The sequence below is a fragment of the Rhinichthys klamathensis genome, unplaced genomic scaffold, assembly GCF_029890125.1.
Source record: "Rhinichthys klamathensis goyatoka isolate OS25496 unplaced genomic scaffold, OSU_Roscu_1.1 h1tg000090l_1, whole genome shotgun sequence".
NCBI classification, from domain to species: domain Eukaryota; kingdom Metazoa; phylum Chordata; class Actinopteri; order Cypriniformes; family Leuciscidae; genus Rhinichthys; species Rhinichthys klamathensis.
In genome coordinates this window covers 3,160,707-3,185,428 of record NW_026606629.1, presented here as the reverse complement: position 1 = coordinate 3,185,428, position 24,722 = coordinate 3,160,707, and the positions used below count along the sequence as shown (strand labels likewise).

The window sequence follows — 24,722 nt, the reverse complement described above, 5'->3', positions numbered from 1 at the left end:
GGAATGCACCAACAGAATGAAATACATCTGCAATGTACCACGTGTTACTGAGTTAAGAAGTAGTTCAAGAACTTTATTGATTAGTGCATTTAACATTGCATCTTCATTCACATGTACTATAAAATGAGAATGCATGGGGAAAATAATTATACACACTTTCCATTTCTAAAAGATACTGTGTGAAAACATTGGACATATATTAAGAAAGTCAGTAAATAAGTCATCTTGGTATTTATAAAATAGATTACTCTAAATGAATCTCCTCTTTTTATTATTCCCTGGCTGTGAGCAAAGTCTTGGGAAATAACCACAATTTTAACAATAAAGACAAACCAGGAAACACCTGCAAGGATGGTAAATGTGTATAATAAACCATGCAAATGAATATTTGCTTGTTGGACAGCTGCTGTTTTCAGTCCTGCAGAGATTCTTGTGAGCCCTCATAGTGACCGGTTTCATCTTTTAAAGAGTCCTCACTGTCCTGTTTTTGTCAAAAGACAGGTGCAACAATTACAGTACATAATCTGAGCACATGATGGCAGTAATTTTCAACTTTATGAGTGCATTGTTTTTTTTACTGAGTGTTATAACAGATTGTGGTAGAATGTATCTGAGAAAAAGCAGACTTACACTCACACTAAATGAGGAGCTGGAAGAGGAGGAGGACTCCAGTGTCTCTGTTACTCCAGAGACTTTCTGTTTACTGTGTTCTTTGATCCAGCGTTTCAGCGCCTGGGCTGGTAAAGAGACAAAAGGCAATGATTAACAATCAACAAAACCTTTTGTTCTATTTTTAGTGATCACTTTCAATTTATGCATTAACAATGTTTTTATTAAAATATGTAAAAGGTCACATACTGTGTTTTCTTGAGCGCTCTACTGCTTTGAATGAACTAAGCATAGCAAATGGATGATAAGAGAGGGAGAATGGGTGAACAATGTTGCCCTGTTGAGGAAAAGACATTCAAATTAATTTAAAACTATGCTTTTTCTCATTTTCTAAAATGAAATTTTATGACATAAAAACTCTTCAGTTAAAGCAATTAAAGAGGGATTCTGGAATAGCTTTTCATGATGTACTTTATGTCTGTACGGTATAAAGTAGCGGCTCTCAACCTGTCTCAATTTGAAGGCCCTCCATATACTGTATGATAAAATATTGATTTTGGTATTTCTGCTGTCATTATGACAAGGCTGCTCGTTTTCAAGCTTTTTTTATTAACATAAACTGATATACACTCACCGGCCACTTTATTAGGTACACCTGTCCAACTGCTCGTTAACACTTAATTTCTAAGCAGCCAATCACATGGCGGCAACTCAGTGCATTTAGGCATGTAGACATGGTCAAGACAATCTCCTGCAGTTCAAACCAAGCATCAGTATGGGGAAGAAAGTTGATTTGAGTGACTTTGAACGTGGCATGATTGTTGGTGCCAGAAGGGCTGGTCTGAGTATTTCAGAAACTGCTAATCTACTGGGATTTTCACGCACAACCATCTCTAGGGTTTACAGAGAATGGTCCGAAAAAGAAAAAACATCCAGTGAGCGGCAGTTCTGTGGGCGGAAATGCCTTGTTGATGCCAGAGGTCAGAGGAGAATGGCCAGACTGGTTCGAGCTGATAGAAGGGCAACAGTGACTGAAATAACCACTCGTTACAACCGAGGTATGCAGCAAAGCATTTGTGAAGCCACAACACGCACAACCTTGAGGCGGATGGGCTACAACAGCAGAAGACTCCACCGGGTACCACTCATCTCCACTACAAATAGGAAAAAGAGGCTACAATTTGCAAGAGCTCACCAAAATTGAACAGTTGAAGACTGGAAAAATGTTGCCTGGTCTGATGAGTCTCGATTTCTGTTGAGACATTCAGATGTTAGAGTCAGAATTTGGCGTAAACAGAATGAGAACATGGAACCATCATGCCTTGTTACCACTGTGCAGGCTGGTGGTGGTGGTGTAATGGTGTGGGGGATGTTTTCCTGGCACACTTTAGGCCCCTTAGTGCCAATTGGGCATCGTTTAAATGCCACGGCCTACCTGAGCATTGTTTCTGACCATGTCCATCCCTTTATGGCCACCATGTACCCATCCTCTGATGGCTACTTCCACCATGTCACAAAGCTCTAATCATTTCAAATTGGTTTCTTGAACATGACAATGAGTTCACTGTACTAAAATGGCCTCCACAGTCACCAGATCTCAACCCAATAGAGCATCTTTGGGATGTGGTGGAACGGGAGATTCGCATCATGGATGTGCAGCCGACAAATCTGCGGCAACTGTGTGATGCCATCATGTCAATATGGACCAAACTCCCTGAGGAATGCTTCCAGCACCTTGTTGAATCTATGCCACGAAGAATTGAGGCAGTTCTGAAGGCAAAAGGGGGTCCAACCCGTTACTAGCATGGGGTACCTAATAAAGTGGCCGGTGAGTGTATATATATTTTTTAATAATGTTTCAGTTGGTAATTTCAGAAGTGTCAAGAACTATAGGCCTATATTTATCAAGAAAAGTTATTGAGGAAAAAAACATATATTATTGTTTTTTTTTATCATTACTATTTCTGTTTTTATTTAGTTTGTATTACATTTTTAGTAATGCAGTTAGATTAATACATACAACTATAAATAAATAAAAATGGTTAATTTAAAGTCATCCTGCAGACCTCTTTTATGTTTGTTGAGGCCCTCTAGTGGGTCCTGACCTCCTGGTTGAGAAGTATAATGTGAAATGACAGACTAAATGACAGACTAAACAACAATTAAAGGCTTTCTATTTACAGATCATGGGACCGTACCATGATGGTAGTTGAACAAACCCAGGGTTACAGGTTTAGTTTTGAGTTGACAAAACCAAACCAATCCAATCAGGCTTTGTTGGTACCATGATGCTGATCATCAACTTTCTCTGTCAACTCAGGCTTTGATCCTGAGTTTAGGAGTTTAGCTGTGACCGCTAGAGAACAGCCAATCACATGCTGTGGAATAGTGAAACTGCGATTCACTTCTCTCTTCTGAAAATTACGAGATTGAAAAATATTACGCATTTAAACAAATTTGCACAGCAAGAAGAAAAGAGCTGTCTATGAAAGGACAACTAAAAGAAAAAATCTTGCTATATCAATGCAAGTAAAAGTTGTGAAGTTTATCTGTTGATTCTAAAGCTTATTTATTTTACCTTTATATGTTTAAGTTAATCATTTAAACTAAGGGCATAATAATAGTTGTTCAACTAAAATTGTACATGTGTAATGAATGGGTATAATACTGGTAATTACATAAATAATATCTAAATCATACAATATTATTATTATAAACAAGCATTGCTAAAAGCCAGATGATTTTTTCTTTAAAAATAATTTGCTATCTATTGACCTTTAATTTGGAGTATAGAAACAGGGGATTCTGCTCACAGCTGATTTTGTTCCGATTTTGGTTTAAAATCTCTTACCTGGAGCATAAGTTGCCCCAGAGCAGGTTAGCCGTGGAGCGTAAGTCACTATGGCGATGAACACAGCTAAAAGCCAAACCACTTTCATTGTGCCTAAAACCCAGTGTTGGCACCAACTAAACTGAAACATACCTGGCTAGCCACCTAAACTGGCTTCATAGTATAAGCCCCCATGTATATCCCTCCCACTTTTATCCTGCATGACATCTGCTCACTTTTGTGACAAACACACTCTCAAATAATAAATAATATCTAATACCTTATTGTGATTATGAGGGTAAGATGCAGATGGTTTGCAACTGTACAGAGACAGAATGTCTTCTATAGGTAAGCTGTTCTGAAAATGAGAGGACATGATACAACTTGTCAAAAACAGAATTGCTGTTGAAAACCTATGGAATAAATAAATACATAAATAAATATACATAGACATGTAAAAAAAAAATAATATATATATATATATACTGTATATATATATATATACTTTTATTTCCTTATTTATTTATAATAATATTTTTTTCCAAATGTATTTATTTATTCATTTATTTATTTACATTTATATATCTATTTATATCTAAATTTATTTATTTGCGGACCATTTGGTCACAGTCTATGGCCACACCACAAGGTGTCACTGTGGCCTCAAAACTTCAGCACTGCCAGTCTGAGCTCTGGTCTGTCTGTATGCTAATGAGGGGGGCGTTTTACCTCAAATAAATGAAAAAATAAATGTGAAAATAATTAAATGTATAAATAAATAAATGAAAAAACACAATTATAGTTGTAATAGAAAGAATTCAACCTCCATTGCAAACCAAGCATTTTCAGTTGAATTTAGGGAAACCACTTGAAAATATTTGTCGAGCTATTTTAATTACTTTTGTTTTTTACATTTATTTGTATATTTATTTATTATTTTGTCAGCTTTAGAATTACATAGCAACCGGCAAATTATACTCTCTTCTGAACCTTACCAGAAGCATTCCAGCAAAGCAAGAAAGAATCATTGCTTCTCTTTCCAGACGATTAGGGTACTGGCTGATATGTCGTAAACTTCCAATTCCTCTACAAAGATATGGCATGGTCAAATGTGATTGTATGCAAACACTGCAAAAATAGCATTAAACTATTAAACATACACAAATTTCAGTTATATAAATTACTCACATGTAGTTGTTCTCAACTAAATTCTTCTCATCATCGTTATTGCGCCTCCACAAAGCCACACTTATAGCCAAATCATAATGGGCCTATGTGTAAAGATGCATATTTAGCAATACAAGCCCAAAGCTAGTTGAATCTAGTTTTTTTTTTTCCAAAACATTTATGATTATAACATAAAAACATCAACTCACAACTAAATTTTCATCTCAATAGGACAATATAACCTTTGAAATTAAACGGATGTTTTAATATTGACCACTTACCAAATCATCTAACATTGTAAAAGTGCTTTTCCCTTTTGGATCAAAACCATTTTCTCTGAGTCGCTGTCCAATATATTCACCACTAAAAGATGTTAAAATATATATACAGACATTTTCAGCAACAGTTAAAAGTTTTACGATTTGTTCTATGTGTGTCCTTCCCTGCATAAGTAAATTTATTATCCTATTTATCCTGATACACTTTAGTGAATTTATTTCACACTACTTACAGCAAAGTTTTAACATCCCTCTTCAATCGCTTGGCCTCCATGTTGTATACCCTCAGTTGAGACACTTAATTCTTTATGCCAAAATTCAGTCTGGAAAAATAGTTGAAATTCTATTATAAAAGTAATGCTAGGAAATTTCAAAAATAAGCATTATAGGTTTTAAAAAAAAAAAAACATGAGTTAAACTTTACCTATAATATTAATAATAATAATCTTTATTTATAAAGCACTTTTAAAACCAACAGTACAAAATGCTTTACAAGAATCAAATAGTACTTAATCCTCTGCCAGGGGCAACACTAAACACAGGAAGCAAACTGCAAACTTTGGCTTCCAATGAACAGGAAAAGTGAGACGAAAATTTGACAGAGTATCTAACAGACTTGTGTTAGGTTACCTGGGGCATCTGATAAGACTACAATGTACAAAAACAGTGGGTTGATCCAACAAGTTACTAATGTCTAATGAAATAAGAACAGTCCATGAATATAAATCAATTACATTTTAATGTAATGCATCTACTTATGCCTTGACACAAAAAGACTGATACATACAAAAAACACATACAAATTGTTGTAAACTAAGAAAACACCTAAACTTACCTCAAACTAACACTTCCTGATAGCATAATAAGATGCCTATATCAGAAGCTTCCATCTGCTTTCAGACAGTATAAACTGGTTGAACAGACACCCCTACTCGATCTCAGAATCGTAGTCCTCTCATGTGAACAGTCCTCTAAATAATTCATTCAGTCCTTTAATCACTTTAACACTGTCGGCCAGTGCTCGGTTACATAACACAGATACAACGTTCATGTATATGAGTTAGGAAAGAGATTGGAGATTACTTCCATATGATCAGTAGGAACACAACTTAGGGTTGGAAAGCAGAATCAAGTTAATGATAAACAGCAAATAGAGCACGTTCTCTTTATTAACCACAGAAATAAATATCATTTAAAATTCAAACGAAATTGCCTAAATGCACAAGAATGAAACTATGCTGAGATCTGAAGGCTAATTGACAGCTGTCATTAAAATGCTTACTTTAAGATCAATCCATTAAACATTTTAATTGCATAAAAAAGTAAATAAAACAAAATAACAAAAATTAAAATTAAATAAAAGACTGAAATCAATCAATGGGAAATTCACTCCTAAGTTTGTTTCTTCTTCTTCTTCTTATCTTTGAACACCGGAGAGTTTAAGAATTTTGTATCAGAGTATTTGTCCCCACGCCTCATTTTGCTGCAAACAAATATATAAATAAATCAATGAAAGAAAATACAAAAGTTATCCAAAATTATTACAGATTCTGTATCAAGGCAGAAATAAATCATATTATATTTGATGTATGTATATATATATGTATATATGGATCATTATATTATTCTCACCAATTGAGAGTTGGCTCTTTGTAGGAGACTGGTGCTTCTCTTCTTCGTGTTCTGCCTAAAGAGTTAACGTCTGTATTTGTTAGACTCTTCATAACCCTGCTATCTTCTGTTCACAGAATAAAAACATAAAATACAAACAAATATAAGACAAATATGTGAAATGAAAAAAGGGGGAAAAAATAAATGCATTATTTGATTCACCTTGCAAAATACAATAACTGACTAAGCATTTAGACCAACACATAAGGATTACCTGGAGCTTGGTGCCTCAATTCTGAGTCCTGGTCCTGGTAAATGTTCATAGTTTGAGAGCGGGCCTCTGGTTGAGGGCTGTGGGCAGAGCTTTCGACTGAGAGCATTTCAGCGTAACCATCTATGGTCTCCCATGGAGGCCTCTCCTCTGTGAGCTGAAGGTCTTTTGTGTGTTCACTGAAACGGTCTGAAGTCGCATTATATTTGTCTATGATAAACATGCTTGAGTTCATGACAGGTGAAACATCATCCGTTTCATTTGTGAGAAGATGATGTTCAGAAGATGATGTTCTGCTGGAAGCACCAAGGTCAGTCATTTCTTTATTTAGAGATTCATGAGAAGATGAAATTACATACGTTTTCCTGCACCTGCTCTCATGAGCTTTGTTGGTTTGGTCCAGATCTATGTTAAGAGCATCCATATTGATATGGTCAGCCTGATCAAGCTTGTCAACAGAGGAAGGGCAGCGCATTTCAGGAGTTTCTGCATTATGTTCATCCCTGAGGTCCTCCTCTGAGCAATGAGATTTCCTTGGTAGTTGTAAAGTATTAGACAAAGACCTGTATCCTGCTCCATTCTGAAGATCAATCACATCTTGCCTTTCAGTCGACACATTTTTATCCATACTCACAGCACAACTGTTTTGTTTCTTTGTTAATGCTTTGGATTTTTCTTTTCCTGCAGCATTCCATTTTTTTATTTTATTTGCCCCCTCTTTTCTGTGTTTCTTAGCTTTACCGGGAACTGATGATGGAAATTCAGAGGCTTCCTGTACAGGGCTGATATGCACATCTTGTGTACATTCTGGATGATAGGTGTTTTCCTTCAATATCTCATAAGAAACATGCTCAGGCTCCTTGTGCTGTAGTGCAATAGTATCTAAACCAATATCTTGAGCTGTCATTTGGGTTCCTGGTGCTACCTCCTGTGATCCTTCTGGACTGTTGAATGATTGACTTTGCTGTATCACAAATGTTCCTCTGTTTTTTTGTGCCAGAGTTTTGTTTTTATGTTTTTTAACTTGAACTGCACTCTCACTTGCATGCACATCAGTACCAGCAGACTCAACAGTTTCATGCACATCCGATGTACTGTGATCCATCATAAGGGATGAGACTTTGGTCCTCCTGCTCTTCTGAGGTCTTAGCTCATCTAGAACTATAAATGTTCTCCTAGGTTCCTGGGTAGCATGAGACTCTTTTGCTTTGTTTTGAGCAGCTTTACTTGAAATATTTCCATCTGAAGAAATTGTCTTTCTTTTTTCAGAATTCTGAAGCTCAAGATCACTGAAACAATCATTAAAAATGTCATTAGAAGGATCTTGGGAGATAAGGTACATTTTCCTTGGATCAGGGTTTGGTTCTTTCCGTTTACATGTGCGCCTGCTACTTTTAGTGCAACGAGAGGTGACGTGAGTCTTCCTGCGTGCAGTTATTGATTCCGTTTCATGCTCATTCACCACCTCGTTCTGAACAGTGGGAGAGCACTGCTGTGTCACAGTGGTCAACTCTTTTGGCACAGCTGATGTATAATCTGACCTACTAAATTCAATTGGTAAGTCTTCCTCTGCAGATACATGCTCACGATCTTCTCCTGGATGACACAAATCCTTCTTTTCCTGATGTTCTTCTGTAGAGGTTCTTCTTGCATTTGTGTCAACTGTTACAATTTCAGCAGCAGTGTCATTAACAGTCATCTCCATTTCAGAGTCATATAGAGTGTTTTGCTGTGCTGGACTGTTTCTCTCTTGGCTGAGAACATCACAGGCTGTAGGCTCTTTAACCATAGCTGTATCCACTGGTACAGACGCAACATTGCCCTGCTGTGGACACAACGGTCTCTCTGGCAAATTCTCAACCTCTTTTTCCATTTCAAACATTTGGTCTGAAAAATAAATAAATAGCTAATTAGAATTTAAATAACAGCATCAAGATATATTGCATCAAGATACATTGAAAATGTATAGCTTTTCGAACAGTGCCAAACATTCAAACTTGAATATATTTTCTAAATTAACCTTGACTGACATTCTTAAGGGAACTTGTATATAATGAACAGCTTACACTGTGTTCTCATTCCTTTACTGGTGTTGTGTTCAGTGTCCATACTGTCTGGAACCTTTAAAAATAATATTTATTATTATTATTAATGAACAACAATAATAATTTAACAATTAGCTATTTGTGAACAATCAACAAAGCTTGGCTGAAGTCTTTAAAATAATAATAATTCATGTCATTCTGATTATTATTAACAACAAGAAAATTAGCCATATAACTTAATTATTAGAAAATTATATTGACAGCTTACCTCATCATTACAAAAAATGTCAACAGCCTTTGTCATCCAGTTAAGAGAAGAGTCATAAAACTCTCGTATAATGGAAAACTAGGGAAAGAAAAGAAACTACATTAAAGCTGCAGTCCGTAGCTTTTCCTCTTTGTCGCCATCTCTCTGTTCGAAATCTGTAACTGCAGTGATTCGCGGAATTATCATCTTTACGTGGGTTGTAAATCGGCATGAAACAGCGCGGATGAACACAGTGCTTTGAGGCGAGTGGTGCTGTCAGTCACCGCGCTGTGTGGATACTGTCATACAGAATCACAGATTCACTTTTTGAAAGTTTGACCAACATAAGACTTTTCATAAGAAAATGTCTTCTGAACAAGTAAGTAAAATCCATTTTTGTTCTGACCAACTAAGGGGGAAAAAGCATTCGACATGATAAGCTTCGTTAGATTTAATCAACGAGATTTTCAGCAACCGTGCAAATTATAGCCTACTTTGTTCTCAAATTGTTCATGTTAACGACATCAGCATTGCGTGACTAATGTTAAATTTAATGTGTTTTATGGTTACCTGTGTAGTTCAGAATTCATATTCTCCATAATAGCAAAACGAGAAAGGCACAACAAAGGAAACTCCATAACTGTGTGAATTAAGAAAACGTACTGTTACACGATTGAACTATTGAAATGTCTTACTTGTTCAGCAGAAAAAAGCCGTCTCTTCTTCCGTTTTGAACCCCTTCAAAACACGGAGTTCACGCACTTTTCAAAAGCCCCGCCGATGTTTAAATCCTTGTGTTCGCATGAGACGGTTTCTTTCTCTTTCTCTAGCCACCTTAAATCCGAAGTACGAAGTCTTTTGGGTTTTATAACTGCTGAATCTCCAGTTGACACTGATGATTGTTGTTTGGATCTTTCTGGATGCCATAAGTTTAATTATGTAAAGTGCTGCGAGAAAAGCCTATACATCTAAACATCTCGTCACGCGCAGTATAGCCGGCTAGCCGAAACTCCTTCTTTATGTGTACGGGTGTGACGGAATGACGCAAAGACATGCTTGAATTTCCCGCGGAAACCCACCAGTACCACTGGAATTAAAATCATTATTACAAGCTAACCGTTTTGAATCTAGCTATGGCAAGCAGATAGTTTTGACCACTGGCAGAATATGTTTTTTTTTATTTAATTCTTTTGGATTATTTTTAACTTAAAAAAATTACGGACAGCAGCTTTAACTACATCTATTGTAAAAAAATAATAATAATACAAATAAAAATATTAAGTTATGCATGTTCTTTAAAGTGTTTTTAAAGTCCAGTACAAGCTCAATATGATATACGAGTCTTAGAGAGACTTTGTGCCTAACTTTAGAAACTAACCTACAAAAACAAACCTTCGTGCCAGAATAATTAAATTCTATATAACCAGACTCCAATCTAACAGTCTCACCAATTGTTTGCTTTTATGACGCTGATAAGCAAGATCGAAATTAGTGGTCTGCGCATCTTTCCTCAGCCGCACCACCTCTTCCTCCAGCTCCCTGCTCTTCTTCTTCTGGGCAACCAGAGCCAGGGCCAGAGCCTTGTTGTTGCTTTTCAAAGAGAACTTGAAGAATGATGAGGTATCTGGAAAACATTATTAATATCTTCATTGCCATAATAAAAGTTATGGTCATCGGTCAACTTATAAAAGAGCACAAGTAACTTAGCCAACTGCAAACAGATTACCCTGTTTGGCATTTCTGAGTAACTTATTTCTTACTGTGTATTTTCGTCTTTATCTTGGCTGCGTATACAGACGCCGTCTGCTTGCCCAGTCGTATGTTTTCCTTTTTATCATTGGGGGCTGTAGAAAAGACATGACTGATTATACAATGTCGTAATAAAACACAGCCGTTAAGAATATGATGCTATATTCTGACTAACGTTAACGTTACTCACCAGCAATAAAAGAAGACGACAAACTCGAGGCTTGATGTGGTTTATCTTTATTCTTGTTATAATGCATTTCTATTCGGATAACAAATACTGCGCATACCAATTAAACCGGTTTATACAAATTTAAAACCAAACATTGCCGCGGAATCTTAAAATTCTTCTTCGCTCGCGGTTAATAGCGTTTATAATCAACTGTTGAGTAAATACCGCCACCCACTGGACTAAATCTGTTGCGTGACAGCCTACAACATCACAGGAACTAACCAGCTAACCAAAACTTCTGACGGACCTGAAAAATGTCATAATATCACTAACATAAAACTAGAGTAGCCTTATGAAAGAAGAAGAAGAAGCAAGTAAAGGATTAGATCATTACAAAGCACAAAAAGAGAAGATTTCAGAATAAAGGTTTAACCACAATATCGACTTTAATAGAAAACTGATGTGCATGTAAGCGTGGTGAGACTATCAAACATCTTCGTGATACTACAACACGAATGATGCCGCATAAAGGCACATTTGTCCCTAATATAAAAGATCGTTTCCATGGTAACTGTGACTTTTATTTTGGAATTTAAGCCTGAATGGCCAGTCGCTGAATTCACATACTTACACGCGCGTGCGCACATATTCCATTGAACTTCCTCCTCAGCTGTCAAAGCGTTCACACCACACCATTGCTCGTGGAAGCAATATCATCTTTTTTTTATTTAGGATATCAGACGGGGCTTAATCTGAGATGGAGGGCCAACGCTGGTTACCACTGGAAGCTAACCCAGAGGTATGAATTTCTCCCCGATCAAACGGTCCTTCGCCGGTCATTTAACGTTAATTTTTTATCGTTCGTGGGTTCATTTTAGCTGGAACGGTAAGCTGCAACTTATGTCTTTTACATCATATTTTATATGATACTGTTTTGTGTTCTGTGTCTGCTTTACAGGTTATGAACCAAGTGAGTAGATGTCTCGACTATCTGGGTGTGTCTAGGATTCAAAACTTGTGCCAAATGAATGAATCAGGTTTATTAAAGCACGCTTGTGATAAAGCTAATTATCAACTTTGATTTATTATGTTTATCAATAATACTGCGCTTGGTATATTGTTTGTAACTTTATTGCATTTGTACTAATGTAAAATGTATTTTATGTTCCACATTAGTTTATTATTCATATGTTTAAATAGAAATGCTTTTGGATTGTGTAGGCCCTTTGGTGTCTATGTTCATACACTTCAAATCCCTTTACTAGTCTTATATGATTTGTATTTAATCTACGTGTTGTGTTATACTTTTGTTAAGTTTTTACGGCAGCTTGGCTTGGTACCCACCTGGCAGTTTGGGGATGTGTACGGTCTGGAGCCCGAAGTTCTCAGTTTGGTGCCAAGGCCTGTGTGCGCTGTACTTTTGCTCTTCCCTATAACAGAGAAGGTATGACTGTACTTTACACTCATATAGACTCCATGTCCGTAAACAAGCTCTGTGTTTATAGTTAGTTGTCTGTTTGTAAATGATGGTGGACATGAAACTGGATATGGTTGTTTCTGGCATCAACTCTTTCCCTTTTTATATATATATATATATATATATATATATATATATATATATATATATATATATATATATATATATATATATATGTATGTATATGTATGTATGTATGTTAGAGATGCACTGATATGACATTTCTCAGCCAATACCGAGTTTGTTTTTTCTTATGGATAAAAAATCTCTCCCAAATAATGCTGCAAACTATACAGAGAACCTTCTCATTTGGTACACTATAATATTAGAGGTTAAAATTAACAACAGAGCTATTATATTCAACTGCTATTTATTTCCAGATATAATATTTACACTCAAACAAAAGCTGAAATGTTTACAACTCAGTTACACATATAAGGTAGTTTTCATAAGCACTTGTCTTCATGGCAAATTTATTCAAACATGCATATATAATTAACAGTAAATAATCTCCTCTTTAGTTTTTTTTTAAAGCTAACTAACAAACGGATGACTTTCATGAGGAAAATGCAACATTAATTTATAGTTCACAAGCAAGTTTCAAGTTTCACAAGCAAGTTTTATTGACATTTTTCCACGGTTGAAACACTGATTGAGTGATTACATGAGACATGAAACGGATTTCAGTAAGTTGTACTGTAACTTTCAACGTACCTTCTGATATTTATGCATGTTTTTCTAGATATAATTTGTTTTAAATTGGAAAAATAGACTCGCGCTGCTGCTTGAACTGAGGCGCTACAGCGATCCGTCACGTCACATTTAGGAGCGTCAAAACGCCATTTATTGTTTGAATTTCGTGATAAAAGGGACAGAATTTGAAAGATGACACTTAGTTTCTTTTTAGAAGTAACAAAGCACTGAGTTATTTGCGATTGGGTGAGAGGCGCGCTACAAATAATGTTTAGCCTGTTAACTGTCACCCCCCTTTTTTTTGCATAGACATAAAAATCACTATCCAAACTTAAATGGTTGTAATTCAGGAATGCTTTGGAATATAGACCTATGGCTGGTCTTGTTTTAAAGAAGACATTTTCCAGATTATTGTAGAAGTCTAGAAATTATTAAAAATGAAACAGAAAAAAAGTTATATAAGTTTGAGTTTATGAAATTGTGTAATGTAAAAATATAATTATTAATATTTTATATAAAATATATATATTACAAAATATATTTTACTCTAAAACTGCAAGAAAATTAAAGACAAAAATCTGAACAAGTTGTATTCCAAATTTTAGGTTGATATCTCAAAAAATGAGCTTTCAGTAAGATTTTATTCGGGCGCAGTACCAAACTTTTTCACTAGGTGAACACCAGACTCCATTACTGCCCATATAAGGGCGCCTCCATTTTCATATATGTTTTGAGTGATCTGAACCATGTATTTCCATAATTTTCATACAATTAATGAAGTAGACATCCTATTCAGAAGTAGTATGGGTGGTTGGCAGTGTTTGATTTGAGTTCAACCTCTAATAAATGCATAAAAAGACTACGTTATAGGGTTATAGCTCGCAGCCGCATCACAAATCGAGAATCCATACATTTTTCTTTATATTTAAAACATTTTCAGACCTTTTTTTCTCATAAAATGGAATTGGTGTTATCTTTTGAACTCATGGCATGAAAACAAACTGAGGTTTCTACCAATCTTTCATGATTTTTCATGTTTATTGTTATTTCAAAATAAAGGCCTAAATACTCCTAATGAATATGAAATATTCTTGTTGCAAATTGATAAATTACTGCTCCTCTGTAATTTATTTTAGATAACAGCCACCAAAAATGAAAACTAGAGATTTTAAGCTTTCAAATGATATATAGTTTGGCAATATTACTTTAGGTTTTTACTAAGATATTATTGTTTTAAACATGCAATGGCAAATGGGCCTGCCGGCGGCGTTAAGAGGTTAGTATAGGGAAAAACTGCTGATCTGGCACCCCTGGCTTGAACTACGGGTGATTCATAGGGTCAAATAGAGTCTGCTTTTATGTAGCTGTTTTTAGCTGTTAATCAAGGGGGTAATCCATCAGCCGGAAACTGAAGCTAACCTGGGGGCTGCCATTGGCTAGCAAGCCTTCACCTGCTGTTAGCATTCCATTGACTCCCATTCATTTTGGCGTCACTTTGACTAGGGCTGTCGCGGTGAAGGAATTTCCCTTGCGGTAATTTTGAGTGGCTCAATAGCGCGATATGCGGTATTACCGCCATTTATTTATTTATATTTATTTGTTGCTATAAATACGTGTGGTCAGCATACAAAAAAACAATGTAACCGAAACTAAACAGTGTCTCTGCGCATTGAAAGACTGTCACTCAGCGCGCAGTTACATTGTTATGCCAACGGACTGTCTTTGAGTGAGTCATTAAACCGTTCATTCAAAAGCTAATTCCTTAAATGATAGATGTAATGAAACAAGGCGTTAATTATTTTTTTTAAATTTGAGCTCCACTTTTCAAGGCTCAGCTGGCCAGCAATGCTTCACTTTTGGGCAAAGCTGAAGCAATGCTTCACTTAATAGAGACCAATGCGTGACTCGCTGCTTTCCCCCCACTGCTTCCTCGCGCTGTGTAATGCTGACCAGCGCTGACGCCATTCATGGTAAATACCCTTACACGTTAAAAGGATGATACGACAAATATTTCGCTTTCCTTGGAAACGGCAACCTTTTCACGAATATACATGACTTGACTTCAAAAACAGACGCAGGTAATCGCACGCGCTCAGGCGATCTCATTCACTGTCTGTTTAGGCTTAAGTCCAAATCCACGAAGCCTCTGTACAAATCACCATGATAAACAGTCTTGTTATCATTATTAACTTATTTAACATTCAATACACATGGTACGAACTACGAAGGGTGGCCTTATGAAAAAAGAAAACGCGGTTTGGCGGTTGCTGCGGTGACTTGCATTCCTCTGCGGTTGGCCTGTCAGTAGCGCGGTATTGCAATATTGCGGTTATCGCGACAACCCTAACTTTGACAGCGAATAACGTTAAATCTGAGGCGTTTAAAGTCTCCATTTGCCCATTGTTTATTTCTAAAGAAACACCACAATGTATAAAAGGCTCCATTACCTTGTATCTTATGTTATGGCCCCGTAGAAGCAGTTTTTGTAAAAATAGGCTAACGATTGCGAACACACGACTCTCTGTCGCACAGAAATTACCGTATAGACAGGAGGAGAAGCTCGCAGGCAATCAGGGGGACGTGGAGGCATAAAATCAAGGGAGAAGCACATGGAGAGTCATAAAGTTGCTCCTGCTGCTAGCTCATGGACAGCTCCTACTAGAGCTCTCCGTCTCTGCAAGATTCGGAAGGGAATGATTCAGATTCCTCTTGGCACAGCTACTAGAAGACGTACAACTGTCAGACCGGTTGCTCACGTCACATCTACAGGGCTTAAAGTATTCCGGCACCGTGCCGGTGTTGTGCCTAATTTCGACCCCCTGCCAAATTATTACCCCCCTCGTTGAAGTCAGTACCTGATTGCCTAATCCCAACCCCGCCCCTAATCCTACCCCCTCCCCCACAACTATTCCTAAACCTACCAATGCTAGGGGGGTAATAATTTGGCGGGGGTCGAAATTCGGCACAACACCGGATCTCCGGCGTGCGGCCGTGAGGGAAAAAAAAATTGGGAACTTATGCGGTTTAATATTTTCGAGTCAATTGATTTCACCTACCAATCATATGAGAGGATCCCAGCTCTAACTAACATTACAAGCCTATCAGAAGCAGAGCAGGGCGGGTCCTCCTGGCGACACAGTGTTATTGAGATCCATACGTCACGTTAGCGTCGTCGGTGAAAGCATGAAGCGCAAGTTCAAAGCCCGGGGATGATGTCTTACCCACGGGCGTAATTTCCTATGCCACTTTCAAATTAGTTTGTTGTGATTTTTAACCGCACGCCATCATTGCCACGGAGGAGCAGGACTGAGCCTGTGTAAAATAGCTCACTGAAAGTTCTACTGAGCAGGGATAGCGGTTGCGACCATAGATAAAAAAAAAATAGATTGCGACACAGTCAGTGATGAAACGCCAGAAACAACAACAGGTGAGGTGACTAATGTCATCATGGATGAAAAGAAAGAAAGGAGATGTGAGTTGGTTGATTCAGGAAATTAGCTCAGGACAGGATAATAGGTAACTTCAGACTGTTAGCTAAATATTAAATGTAGAACATTCTGTGTAGCTGACTAAAAAAACATTCTGCGTAGGCCTAACTTACAATGAAAACCAGTCAACATCAAACCGCAGTATTTTCTGTCAGCAATGTATGACAAGTGCTGTCAACGCATGCTATTCATTTTTGTCTAGCTTTAACGTTTTTAAATATTTAACGCAATTAACGCAGCATCCATCCGTTCTTTCTGTCATCCTTTAGCTAGGGTTATTCACGCAAAGGCTTTAAACCATTCCTGTGCGACAAGACAAAAGAGAACGCGCTGTCAGTGAATGTCCTCCTGACACACACACACACAAACGACGCACAGAAAGACGCGCGCCAGTATCGAGTTCTTTCGCTCTTGAACGAACAATAGCACACACACTTATGCCAGAATGTCCGTTTTGTCGAATATCCTCACAAGAACAGTCTTAAATGAGTTGAATAAAATCTTAAATGGAATTAAATAGTAGTGAGAGAATGAGATGCGTGAGATCCTGTCAGCAGCGACAGATCTTAAAGTGACAGGAGCCACTAATTCTGTCTGTCAGTAAAGTTAACCTATAGAACAGAGGCAACAGAGAAAATTACTAACTGAACTTGACTAAAGAAGGCTTGTAGCTTTGATAAGGATGAATCTATATTTCATATTATAATTTATGCAGTGCGGACTGTTTTATAGCCTTATTCAATTTCTGTATGGTACAGGTAAATATGACATTTATTATGGGTTTAATGAGGATAGTTTCAAGGTCACTTAAATTAAAAGTTTTGATAATTTTTGAAGCCTAATGTTTAAAATTTTGTGGGAAATAATTTGAGACATCAGTAGCTAGCTATACTAGTGACACTGGCTTTCATTCATAAAAAGATGCCATCAAGATACAGCTGTAATACTTGAAAATAAATGGTGCCATTGAAGATAAGTCCGTCCGCACCCCAACCCAAAGTTCAGGCTCAGGATTTTTTTTTCACTTTAACCCCTGCATCTACGTCATCAAGCTCAGTTTGAGCCTGCGCAGTACGCTCAGCCATCAGGAAGTGAGTGCTTCTAATTAACTTCACTTTTCTCCGTTGAAGTCTATGGGGTCGCTGTGTCCATTTATTTTACTGTCTATGCTGTTAATGCGTTATTAGCCGCGTTTCCATTACCCTTCAAATTGCGCAAATTGAAAATACGCAAAATGGCAACACGTCAATTTCGCAAAAACTCCCGTTTATCGCAAAAAAGTTTTACGCTCGCATGAGGTGGTTTTTCAGGCAATTACAAAACGGAATATTTCGCAAAACTGCAATGGAAACAGTTTTTTGCGCATTTACAGTCACCTGACTTAGAAGGCGCGGTGTGTTTGGACATAATACGAGACAGAGTTCATTATTAAATTCATAAAATAAAAAAGAATTACAGGAATACTGGATTTTAAACCTCAAAGAAATGCCACAATCAAGACCTCGGAGCAGAAATTAGGGAGAAACACCTCATATGTGCCGTTCACAGTATAAGGGTCTTTCCTTGCCATTAATGCTTGGATAACACGCCACGTCTCCTTCCATTAATAATAATAATGTCTAGTGCGGTGGCTCTGATATATATATAAACCTACCGACGTCCGTTGCCATGATTTTTGGAATGACTGATCGCGAGAGGAATAAATTGCGTTTTAGTCGCATAACATCGGTTAATGGAAACGCCGTCATTTCGCAATAGTTTTTTATCGATATTTAGAAAAGATCGCAAAAGTTTTGCACACATCTGTAATGGAAACGCGCCTACCGTCACATTAACTTGCCTTAAATTCAACACGAGAGATTCTCTTCACACACAGTGTGAGTTGCAGTGAGGTAAAGCAGTATGTTTTACCACACCCTTTTGATTGACAGGATATAATCGGCACTGATCATCGGCTGTTTTTAAACAATCGGCCGATAGTGAAAATAATTGCTTTTATCGGCCAATACCGATTGTTGGCCGATACATTGGTGCATCTCTAATGTATGTGTGTGTGTGTATATATATGAATCTGGTAAAGACTTGACCTGCATGAAATGTAACTGAGCAGTCTCATCATGATTTTTAGTAATTTTTTCTCTTTATTATGACCCAAAATAACTGAATTTGTTGTACCAAATGTCTAATGATATTCATGATTTGAGCACCTTTTTTGTTGGTTTAAAGCGATAATCTGTCTAATCTTTATGTGGATATATAATTAGTGTTAGTGACTTGGGCCGTTAGCTTTTAGCATGACAAAACGTGACAAATTGTATTTGTTATACAAACCTGGGCTCTCATACAAACATGCACAAACGTTAATTAACATTACTATCTAACAAAGTTACTTAGGGAGTAAATGAAGAAATAAGACAATTGCAAGCTATTACAAGTAATTTGTATTAAAGGTGCACTAAATGATTTCTGTGAAACACTGTTGGTATTTGAAATCAACTCAAACAAACACATCCCTCCCTTCATTGCTCCGCCCCTAAATAACAAGTACACAATGCAAGAGTGGATGTCTCTTTATCATAGCTGAAGCGAAGCAAAATAAATCTTCACAAAAAATAAGTGAAGATGACGAATGAACAACAAGGAAGAACAAAAAATTAGTATACAGTATATACAAGCAAGAGTTTGTTGTTAGTCGCCAACAGCACACCATCTTCAGAGTTCAGACAAACAATGGCTGTGTTTACATGAGGCCATTAACATGTGATCACTGTGATCCGATCAAGCAGATTGGATCATTAGCCAACCAGGACAAAGGCGTGTTTACATTTGTTCACATTAAAGCTGCAGTAGGGAGTTTTGAGAAAACGTTGACTTAGCCTGAAAATTTGAACAAGCACAACTTACAGGTCCCACCCCCTTGCTCTCTGCTGCGCTACAGCCCTCCCTCCACAGCTCGTCCTCCACAGCGGAGCCTGTCGTGAACGCGCAGGCTAGTAAGCAGGGCCACCGATAACAGCGGATAAAAAGTTATATGGCACATTCACTAATAGGGACTAAACGTCAACAATATGCTTTACATTGACTATGGCCTGCCCATACTTTGACTACAAACTTGGTCCTCAAATCATTATGTATTTTGCAATAGCCTACATGTAACTTTATAACGTTGCACTCTTTCTATAAGTTATAAATAGCTAGTAAGATAACGTTAATATAACGGTAACTAACGTTACAGTATGTAAGTAATTATTCTAGCGATATATAATGCTAGATAAGGTGTGCTAGTACATTATTTCAGCAACATGACAAGCCAGTGAATTAGCAGGTTTCAATTGTTGCTTAGCAGAGTGCGTGACATTTTATCTACATGTTATGCGGCTAGAGTTTTGACACCGAATCAATGGGCTCTGTGTAATTCTTTCTTTTTCACTTGTTTATTGTCATCGGTCTTTTTCCTTTTACCTCTTTGTTTTATGAGCAGGTGTCACTCGAGAATTGGCAGTTTAGGTTGTTTCTCCGTCATAAGCACAGCTGCAGCACGCCGGCAATCTTGAGTTTGAACGACGGCTTGTGCTGTGCAAGAGAGGGGTGTGATCAGCACGTACACGAGCGTGATTGACACTGCTAAGACATTCCTCCTGGCTCTGATTGGTTGTTTCTGACCGGGAGCGTGTATTTCTGCAAATGGCAATAGGACCACTGGGAGGAGCCAGAGGAGCTTGATTTTTTTTTCACAGATTATCTGTCTCGTGTTCTACTGTCAGGACATAATGACAGTTGTAACAAATATGTAAAAAAATTTTTTTTACAAAAGTTGCCTACAGCAGCTTTAAGTGGCCTCTGTATCTGGATAACCAATTGGATTTCTGTTTCTCGCACAATATTTAAATTAGGTCTGTGGCTCGTTTGAAAGGCAGAAGCTTCAAATGACTTAGCGTTAATCAACTTTCACTTTACCCTCTATCAATGGCAGTGCACACAGCAGTGAATTTTTGTGATTTTTTTTTTTTTTTCAACCAAGGTACAATTGATCACAAATAGAGTACTCAATCTATCAATTTAATTTTCTCAACATTAATCTTGTATGATGAAAAGCATTTATATTGAATGTGTAACATGTAGAAAACGGCAGAATCTGAACACCTATGTATTAAAGAAATAAAAGAACACCCATAACATAAAGAGCATTCATTAGAACTAAACAAGGGTAGGCTATACAACCCCAGATTAAGGAATAATTCTAGAATTGATCATACAAAAATAACTGGGTTGATAATGTTAAACAAGTCACATCATCAATCATCAGGGTTTAAGGTTATGACTATATTGATAGAAATGGGAGATTAATAAACATGCTGAAACAATAAAAACATACAACATTTAAAACATTAAAAAATACAAAGTGTATTCCAATTATTCCTTTGGCAAAGCAGCGTGCAGCTCTTCATTGAGATCTCATGACTGACTGTGATTGTACAGGCGATCGCCTTGTTCAGATAATGTTGCACAAATAAGATGGAAAATGACACACACACAGTATCATGTAAGTCTAAATAAACAGTTTTAAAGATGGACGTTTATTGTAAGGTTCAAGTAAGTTTAATTTCTTGTCAACTGCGTCTGTCCATTATTTTCTGATGGCCACGTGGGGAGACTGGGCGGGGATTTCTTTATGACGTCGCTCTCTGAATGTAGATACGATGGCTGGATTGCATTTACATTACACTGAGATCCAATCACAATGCATCCTCGACTACCTCTGTCTGGTCTGGACCAGGACACGCTGATCGGATAACATTCCAATCAGAAATGTGTTCACACTTCTTTTCAATGTGTATGTGGACAACATCTGGATACAGGTCGCATGTTAATGCCAAGTGTGAACGCAGCCAATGACACTCAAAACTGTCCTGTTACTGTAGCTCACATTATAACAACAGCATATCTTAGTTCTGTGAAACATAGCTAAACCAATGTTACTCGCGTATGAAAAGACTATTCATAATCAGTCAGTAGAATGAAGCATCTTTGTCATTCTTTTTTTATTATTATTTTTTACAACATGATATTTACTGTAGATTTATTTTTAGTAATATAATTCTTTTCCTCAATGTAGTATGAAACCTTTAGACAGGAAGAGGAGGCAAAAATTAAGGCACAAGGACAAGAGGTGTCCTCGGATGTGTACTTCATGAAACAAACCATCGGCAATGCTTGTGGTACAATAGGGCTGATTCATGCCGTGGCAAACAATCGAAGGCATCTGGAGTTTGGTAAATATATGAGTTGCTCATTTTCAGAATGATTTCCCTTATTTTGAAAAGTATATTATTAGTCAGATTATTTGTATGTTTAATATATTTGTTTATGGTATGTTCTTGAAATTCTTCTTTTACAGAGCCGAATTCACCCCTTAAGGCATTTTTACTGCAGTCTGCAAAGATGAGCCCAGAAGAAAAGGCAGCTTTCCTTGAAAAAGATGAGGTGATAAAATAGTGTGTATTTTAGTGCATCAGCTTGCAACTGGAACTGTTTTTGGAAGTTTAAAAAAACTTCTGACTGTTTTCAGCAAGCCTCTGATATTTTTATGATTTCAGAGTATCCGAGTAACACATGAGTCAAGCGCTCAGGAAGGACAAACAGAGGTTGGTATTTGCTAAATATAGTAGTTGATTAGTTGTTAATACAGCATTCAAAACAGTACCAAGTATCTACAGTACACACATTTTGAAGTTTTATCCCATTGCTGAATGTTCCATGTTATGTTTTTCTTTTGTTGTAGTAGCAGACATTTTGAAATGCAGACTATATTGGAAATATTGAAGTGTTAGTCCTTGTTTCTTTTAAAAAAACAGAGACAAAGAGGCCAAGCCTCCATTTGTTTGTTTAACTTATAATAAATTCCGGACCCATATATTAACACAACACATTTTGCATATCTGGGTTTTCTGATATGGACAAACAAAAATTAAAGTCACCATGAAATCAAAATCGACAATTCTTATTTTTTTTTATGGAATATTGCAATGTTTATTGTAAATGATTTATCCTTTATTTCTTTAAAATTCATGTGCTCTCTAATCTTTGATCAAAAACATTCACTTCCCCACTGGCTCGAGGGTGGAACAGTAGAGTGTTGCAATGATTACCTACTTTTGTAGGCCAACCTGGAAGTTAGCATCACACTTTTTACACAATTAGCACAAAATATAAGCCCTGTGATCTACAAAAGTTTGATGCTTGCACATTTTGTCCACCAAGATAATTTTCCCACAAAAACACAACTTTTATGATCTTTGAAGCCAAAATGCAATCGCCAGAAAGAAAAAAAAACTTATATAACAGCTTATCACTGTCCTCATCTTCCACTTAATAAATCTTGTTTCTGCCTTTGTTCCTTTGAACTTGAAAATTCCTTCTGTCTTACATGTAAGAGACCTACTTTAAATGCGTCTGAAATTGCACACCCAAAAATCTTTGCTGCAGTCACCTACAGTATAACCTTTAAGACCCCTTCCAATCTGGTTTCACCTCTTTTCAAAGGACTGAGATGACTTTCCTAATTCTTAATGACCTTATTGTTTTCTCTGATTCTGAGGCCTTTAGCATTCTCTTTGTGTTGGATCTCATTTCTGCTTTTATGCCTTGTTACTATTCCAGTCCAGTGTCGTAGAAAAAGTCTAACCTGCTAACTTATTTGTTCTGCTCACCTTTATAGGCTCCAGGTTTAGATGAAAAAGTGGATTTGCATTTCATTGCCTTTGTAAACGTTGAGGGATATTTATATGAACTGGGTAGGTACATTTTAATTAATATATTATTGTAATTTTGTTTTAGGTGCTTGTCACTTCTGCAAACAAAATGTAAAGATTAACAGTATCAACACCTATTTAAAGAAATATACTTCATATTTTTATACATAATTATTACAGGTGTTAATGTTTTGTTCATGTGTTTCAGATGGACGTAAACCTTTTCCAATTGTTCATGGGAAAACCACAGACGACAAATTTCTTGAGGTGTGATGTTTCTCATTGACTTTCTATAGATGTATAGACTCTCTCTGACAAGGTTGTATATGTGGAACTTGTTTTTGTTCGTAGGCATTGTTTAAATTGTGTTTGATCCACAGGATTCTGCAGAGGTCTGCAAGAAGTTCATGGCACGTGATCCCCAGGAGCTCCGCTTCACTGTGGTGGCTCTTTCCAAAGCATAAATGTTCTTATTTTACCTGAAAGAAAAACTGCCAATCATTCAGAAGTGCTGAATACTTTAAAACTTTAGCATTTATACAGTATGGGTTAAATTTTGACTGATTAAAATAAAAGTTTGTTGAAAGTTTTGACCACAAGGCAAATGAGAAGCTAATTAGAATTAGCCAATATCAAGAAATGTACATGCACATAAAGAATTTTGTATCTGAATGTTGATACTGACTAAAATACTTTTTTGTGTTCATTTCTCCAAAATGATATGAAATGTATTCTGTTAATGATACAAATTGACCTAAGGGTGTTGTTTTTCTGCCAGAAAAGAAGCCATTTAAAATAAAAGTTCTCATGATGAATATGTACACATCATATTTTGACAAAAATAAATGTACTGTTCTCACAGAAGTGTTAGCCCGATGCCAGTGTTTCACTTCATATGGTGTCCTACTTCTAAATACAGTTTTCTCAAGAATACAGAAAAAAATCAGTTAAGACTAAGAGAATAAAGAACAAATGTCCAACGTTTTCATCTCATGGTGTCCTCATTGCTGTATTATCAGTGACAACAGTTCACTTCGTGAATACTCAAGCAATGATTAATTTCTGTCTTTTTTTACATCCATACTTTTTCCCCTTCAAAACAGCATTGTTATCTAAAAATTTTTTTTTTAAATGTTGAACACAATAATTGATTCAGATTTATATTTGAATGTAAGATTTAATTATATTTAAGATAAATTAATTGTTTTTATACCACATTTAGGGGTCACGTGTTTGAATAATGACTGTTGTCCATGGAAATTCAAGATACCTTTGTTTCCTACATAGCTGTGATGATTTATTTGCGAATTATTTGATAAATACCCTTGAAATAAGC

General features: G+C 36.6%; 3 protein-coding genes across 5 annotated transcripts; 1 reads left to right on the top strand and 2 right to left on the bottom strand.

Annotated features, from left to right (window-relative positions):
- Nucleotides 1-379: 379 nt before the first annotated feature.
- On the bottom strand, nt 380-5,795 carry LOC130085866 (uncharacterized protein C2orf80-like). Its single transcript, XM_056251849.1, has 9 exons — nt 5,720-5,795; nt 5,118-5,207; nt 4,888-4,969; nt 4,628-4,710; nt 4,435-4,525; nt 3,720-3,797; nt 859-946; nt 631-737; nt 380-481 (listed from the first exon to the last, which is right to left on the bottom strand). The coding sequence occupies exons 2-9, from the start codon at nt 5,156-5,158 to the stop codon at nt 413-415; spliced, it is 639 nt and encodes a 212-aa protein (XP_056107824.1). The 5' UTR covers nt 5,159-5,207; nt 5,720-5,795; the 3' UTR covers nt 380-412.
- sgo2 (shugoshin 2) lies at nt 5,315-11,167 on the bottom strand. The gene is made up of 8 exons (XM_056251848.1): nt 10,998-11,167; nt 10,819-10,902; nt 10,507-10,682; nt 9,080-9,157; nt 8,833-8,887; nt 6,770-8,653; nt 6,517-6,622; nt 5,315-6,367 (listed from the first exon to the last, which is right to left on the bottom strand). The coding sequence occupies exons 1-8, from the start codon at nt 11,062-11,064 to the stop codon at nt 6,277-6,279; spliced, it is 2,541 nt and encodes an 846-aa protein (XP_056107823.1). The 5' UTR covers nt 11,065-11,167; the 3' UTR covers nt 5,315-6,276.
- A 460-nt stretch (nt 11,168-11,627) lies between these two features.
- uchl3 (ubiquitin carboxyl-terminal esterase L3 (ubiquitin thiolesterase)) lies at nt 11,628-23,877 on the top strand. Of its 3 annotated transcripts, none has more exons than XM_056251844.1 (9): nt 11,628-11,775; nt 11,935-11,946; nt 12,292-12,420; nt 21,751-21,907; nt 22,033-22,118; nt 22,232-22,279; nt 23,353-23,428; nt 23,595-23,653; nt 23,767-23,877. In XM_056251844.1, the coding sequence occupies exons 1-9, from the start codon at nt 11,734-11,736 to the stop codon at nt 23,848-23,850; spliced, it is 693 nt and encodes a 230-aa protein (XP_056107819.1). In that variant the 5' UTR covers nt 11,628-11,733; the 3' UTR covers nt 23,851-23,877. The 3 variants fall into 3 exon arrangements, with proteins under 3 accessions (XP_056107819.1, XP_056107820.1, XP_056107821.1); XM_056251846.1 differs by having other exon boundaries at nt 11,648-11,775; nt 11,935-12,013; XM_056251845.1 differs by lacking the exon at nt 11,935-11,946.
- Nucleotides 23,878-24,722: the final 845 nt, after the last annotated feature.

Coding starts and splice junctions, on each gene's coding strand:
- LOC130085866 (XM_056251849.1), bottom strand. CDS start 5,158: ATGGAGGCCAAGCGATTGAAGAGGGATGTTAAAACTTTGCT. Junction 4,970..5,117: donor AGGGATGTTAAAACTTTGCT/GTAAGTAGTGTG, acceptor AACATCTTTTAG/TGGTGAATATATTGGACAGC. Junction 4,711..4,887: donor TTACAATGTTAGATGATTTG/GTAAGTGGTCAA, acceptor CTTTACACATAG/GCCCATTATGATTTGGCTAT.
- sgo2 (XM_056251848.1), bottom strand. CDS start 11,064: ATGCATTATAACAAGAATAAAGATAAACCACATCAAGCCTCGAGTTTG. Junction 10,903..10,997: donor GTCGTCTTCTTTTATTGCTG/GTGAGTAACGTT, acceptor TCTTTTCTACAG/CCCCCAATGATAAAAAGGAA. Junction 6,623..6,769: donor ATTGAGGCACCAAGCTCCAG/GTAATCCTTATG, acceptor TTCTGTGAACAG/AAGATAGCAGGGTTATGAAG.
- uchl3 (XM_056251844.1), top strand. CDS start 11,734: ATGGAGGGCCAACGCTGGTTACCACTGGAAGCTAACCCAGAG. Junction 22,280..23,352: donor CTCAGGAAGGACAAACAGAG/GTTGGTATTTGC, acceptor TCACCTTTATAG/GCTCCAGGTTTAGATGAAAA. Junction 23,429..23,594: donor GGGATATTTATATGAACTGG/GTAGGTACATTT, acceptor CATGTGTTTCAG/ATGGACGTAAACCTTTTCCA.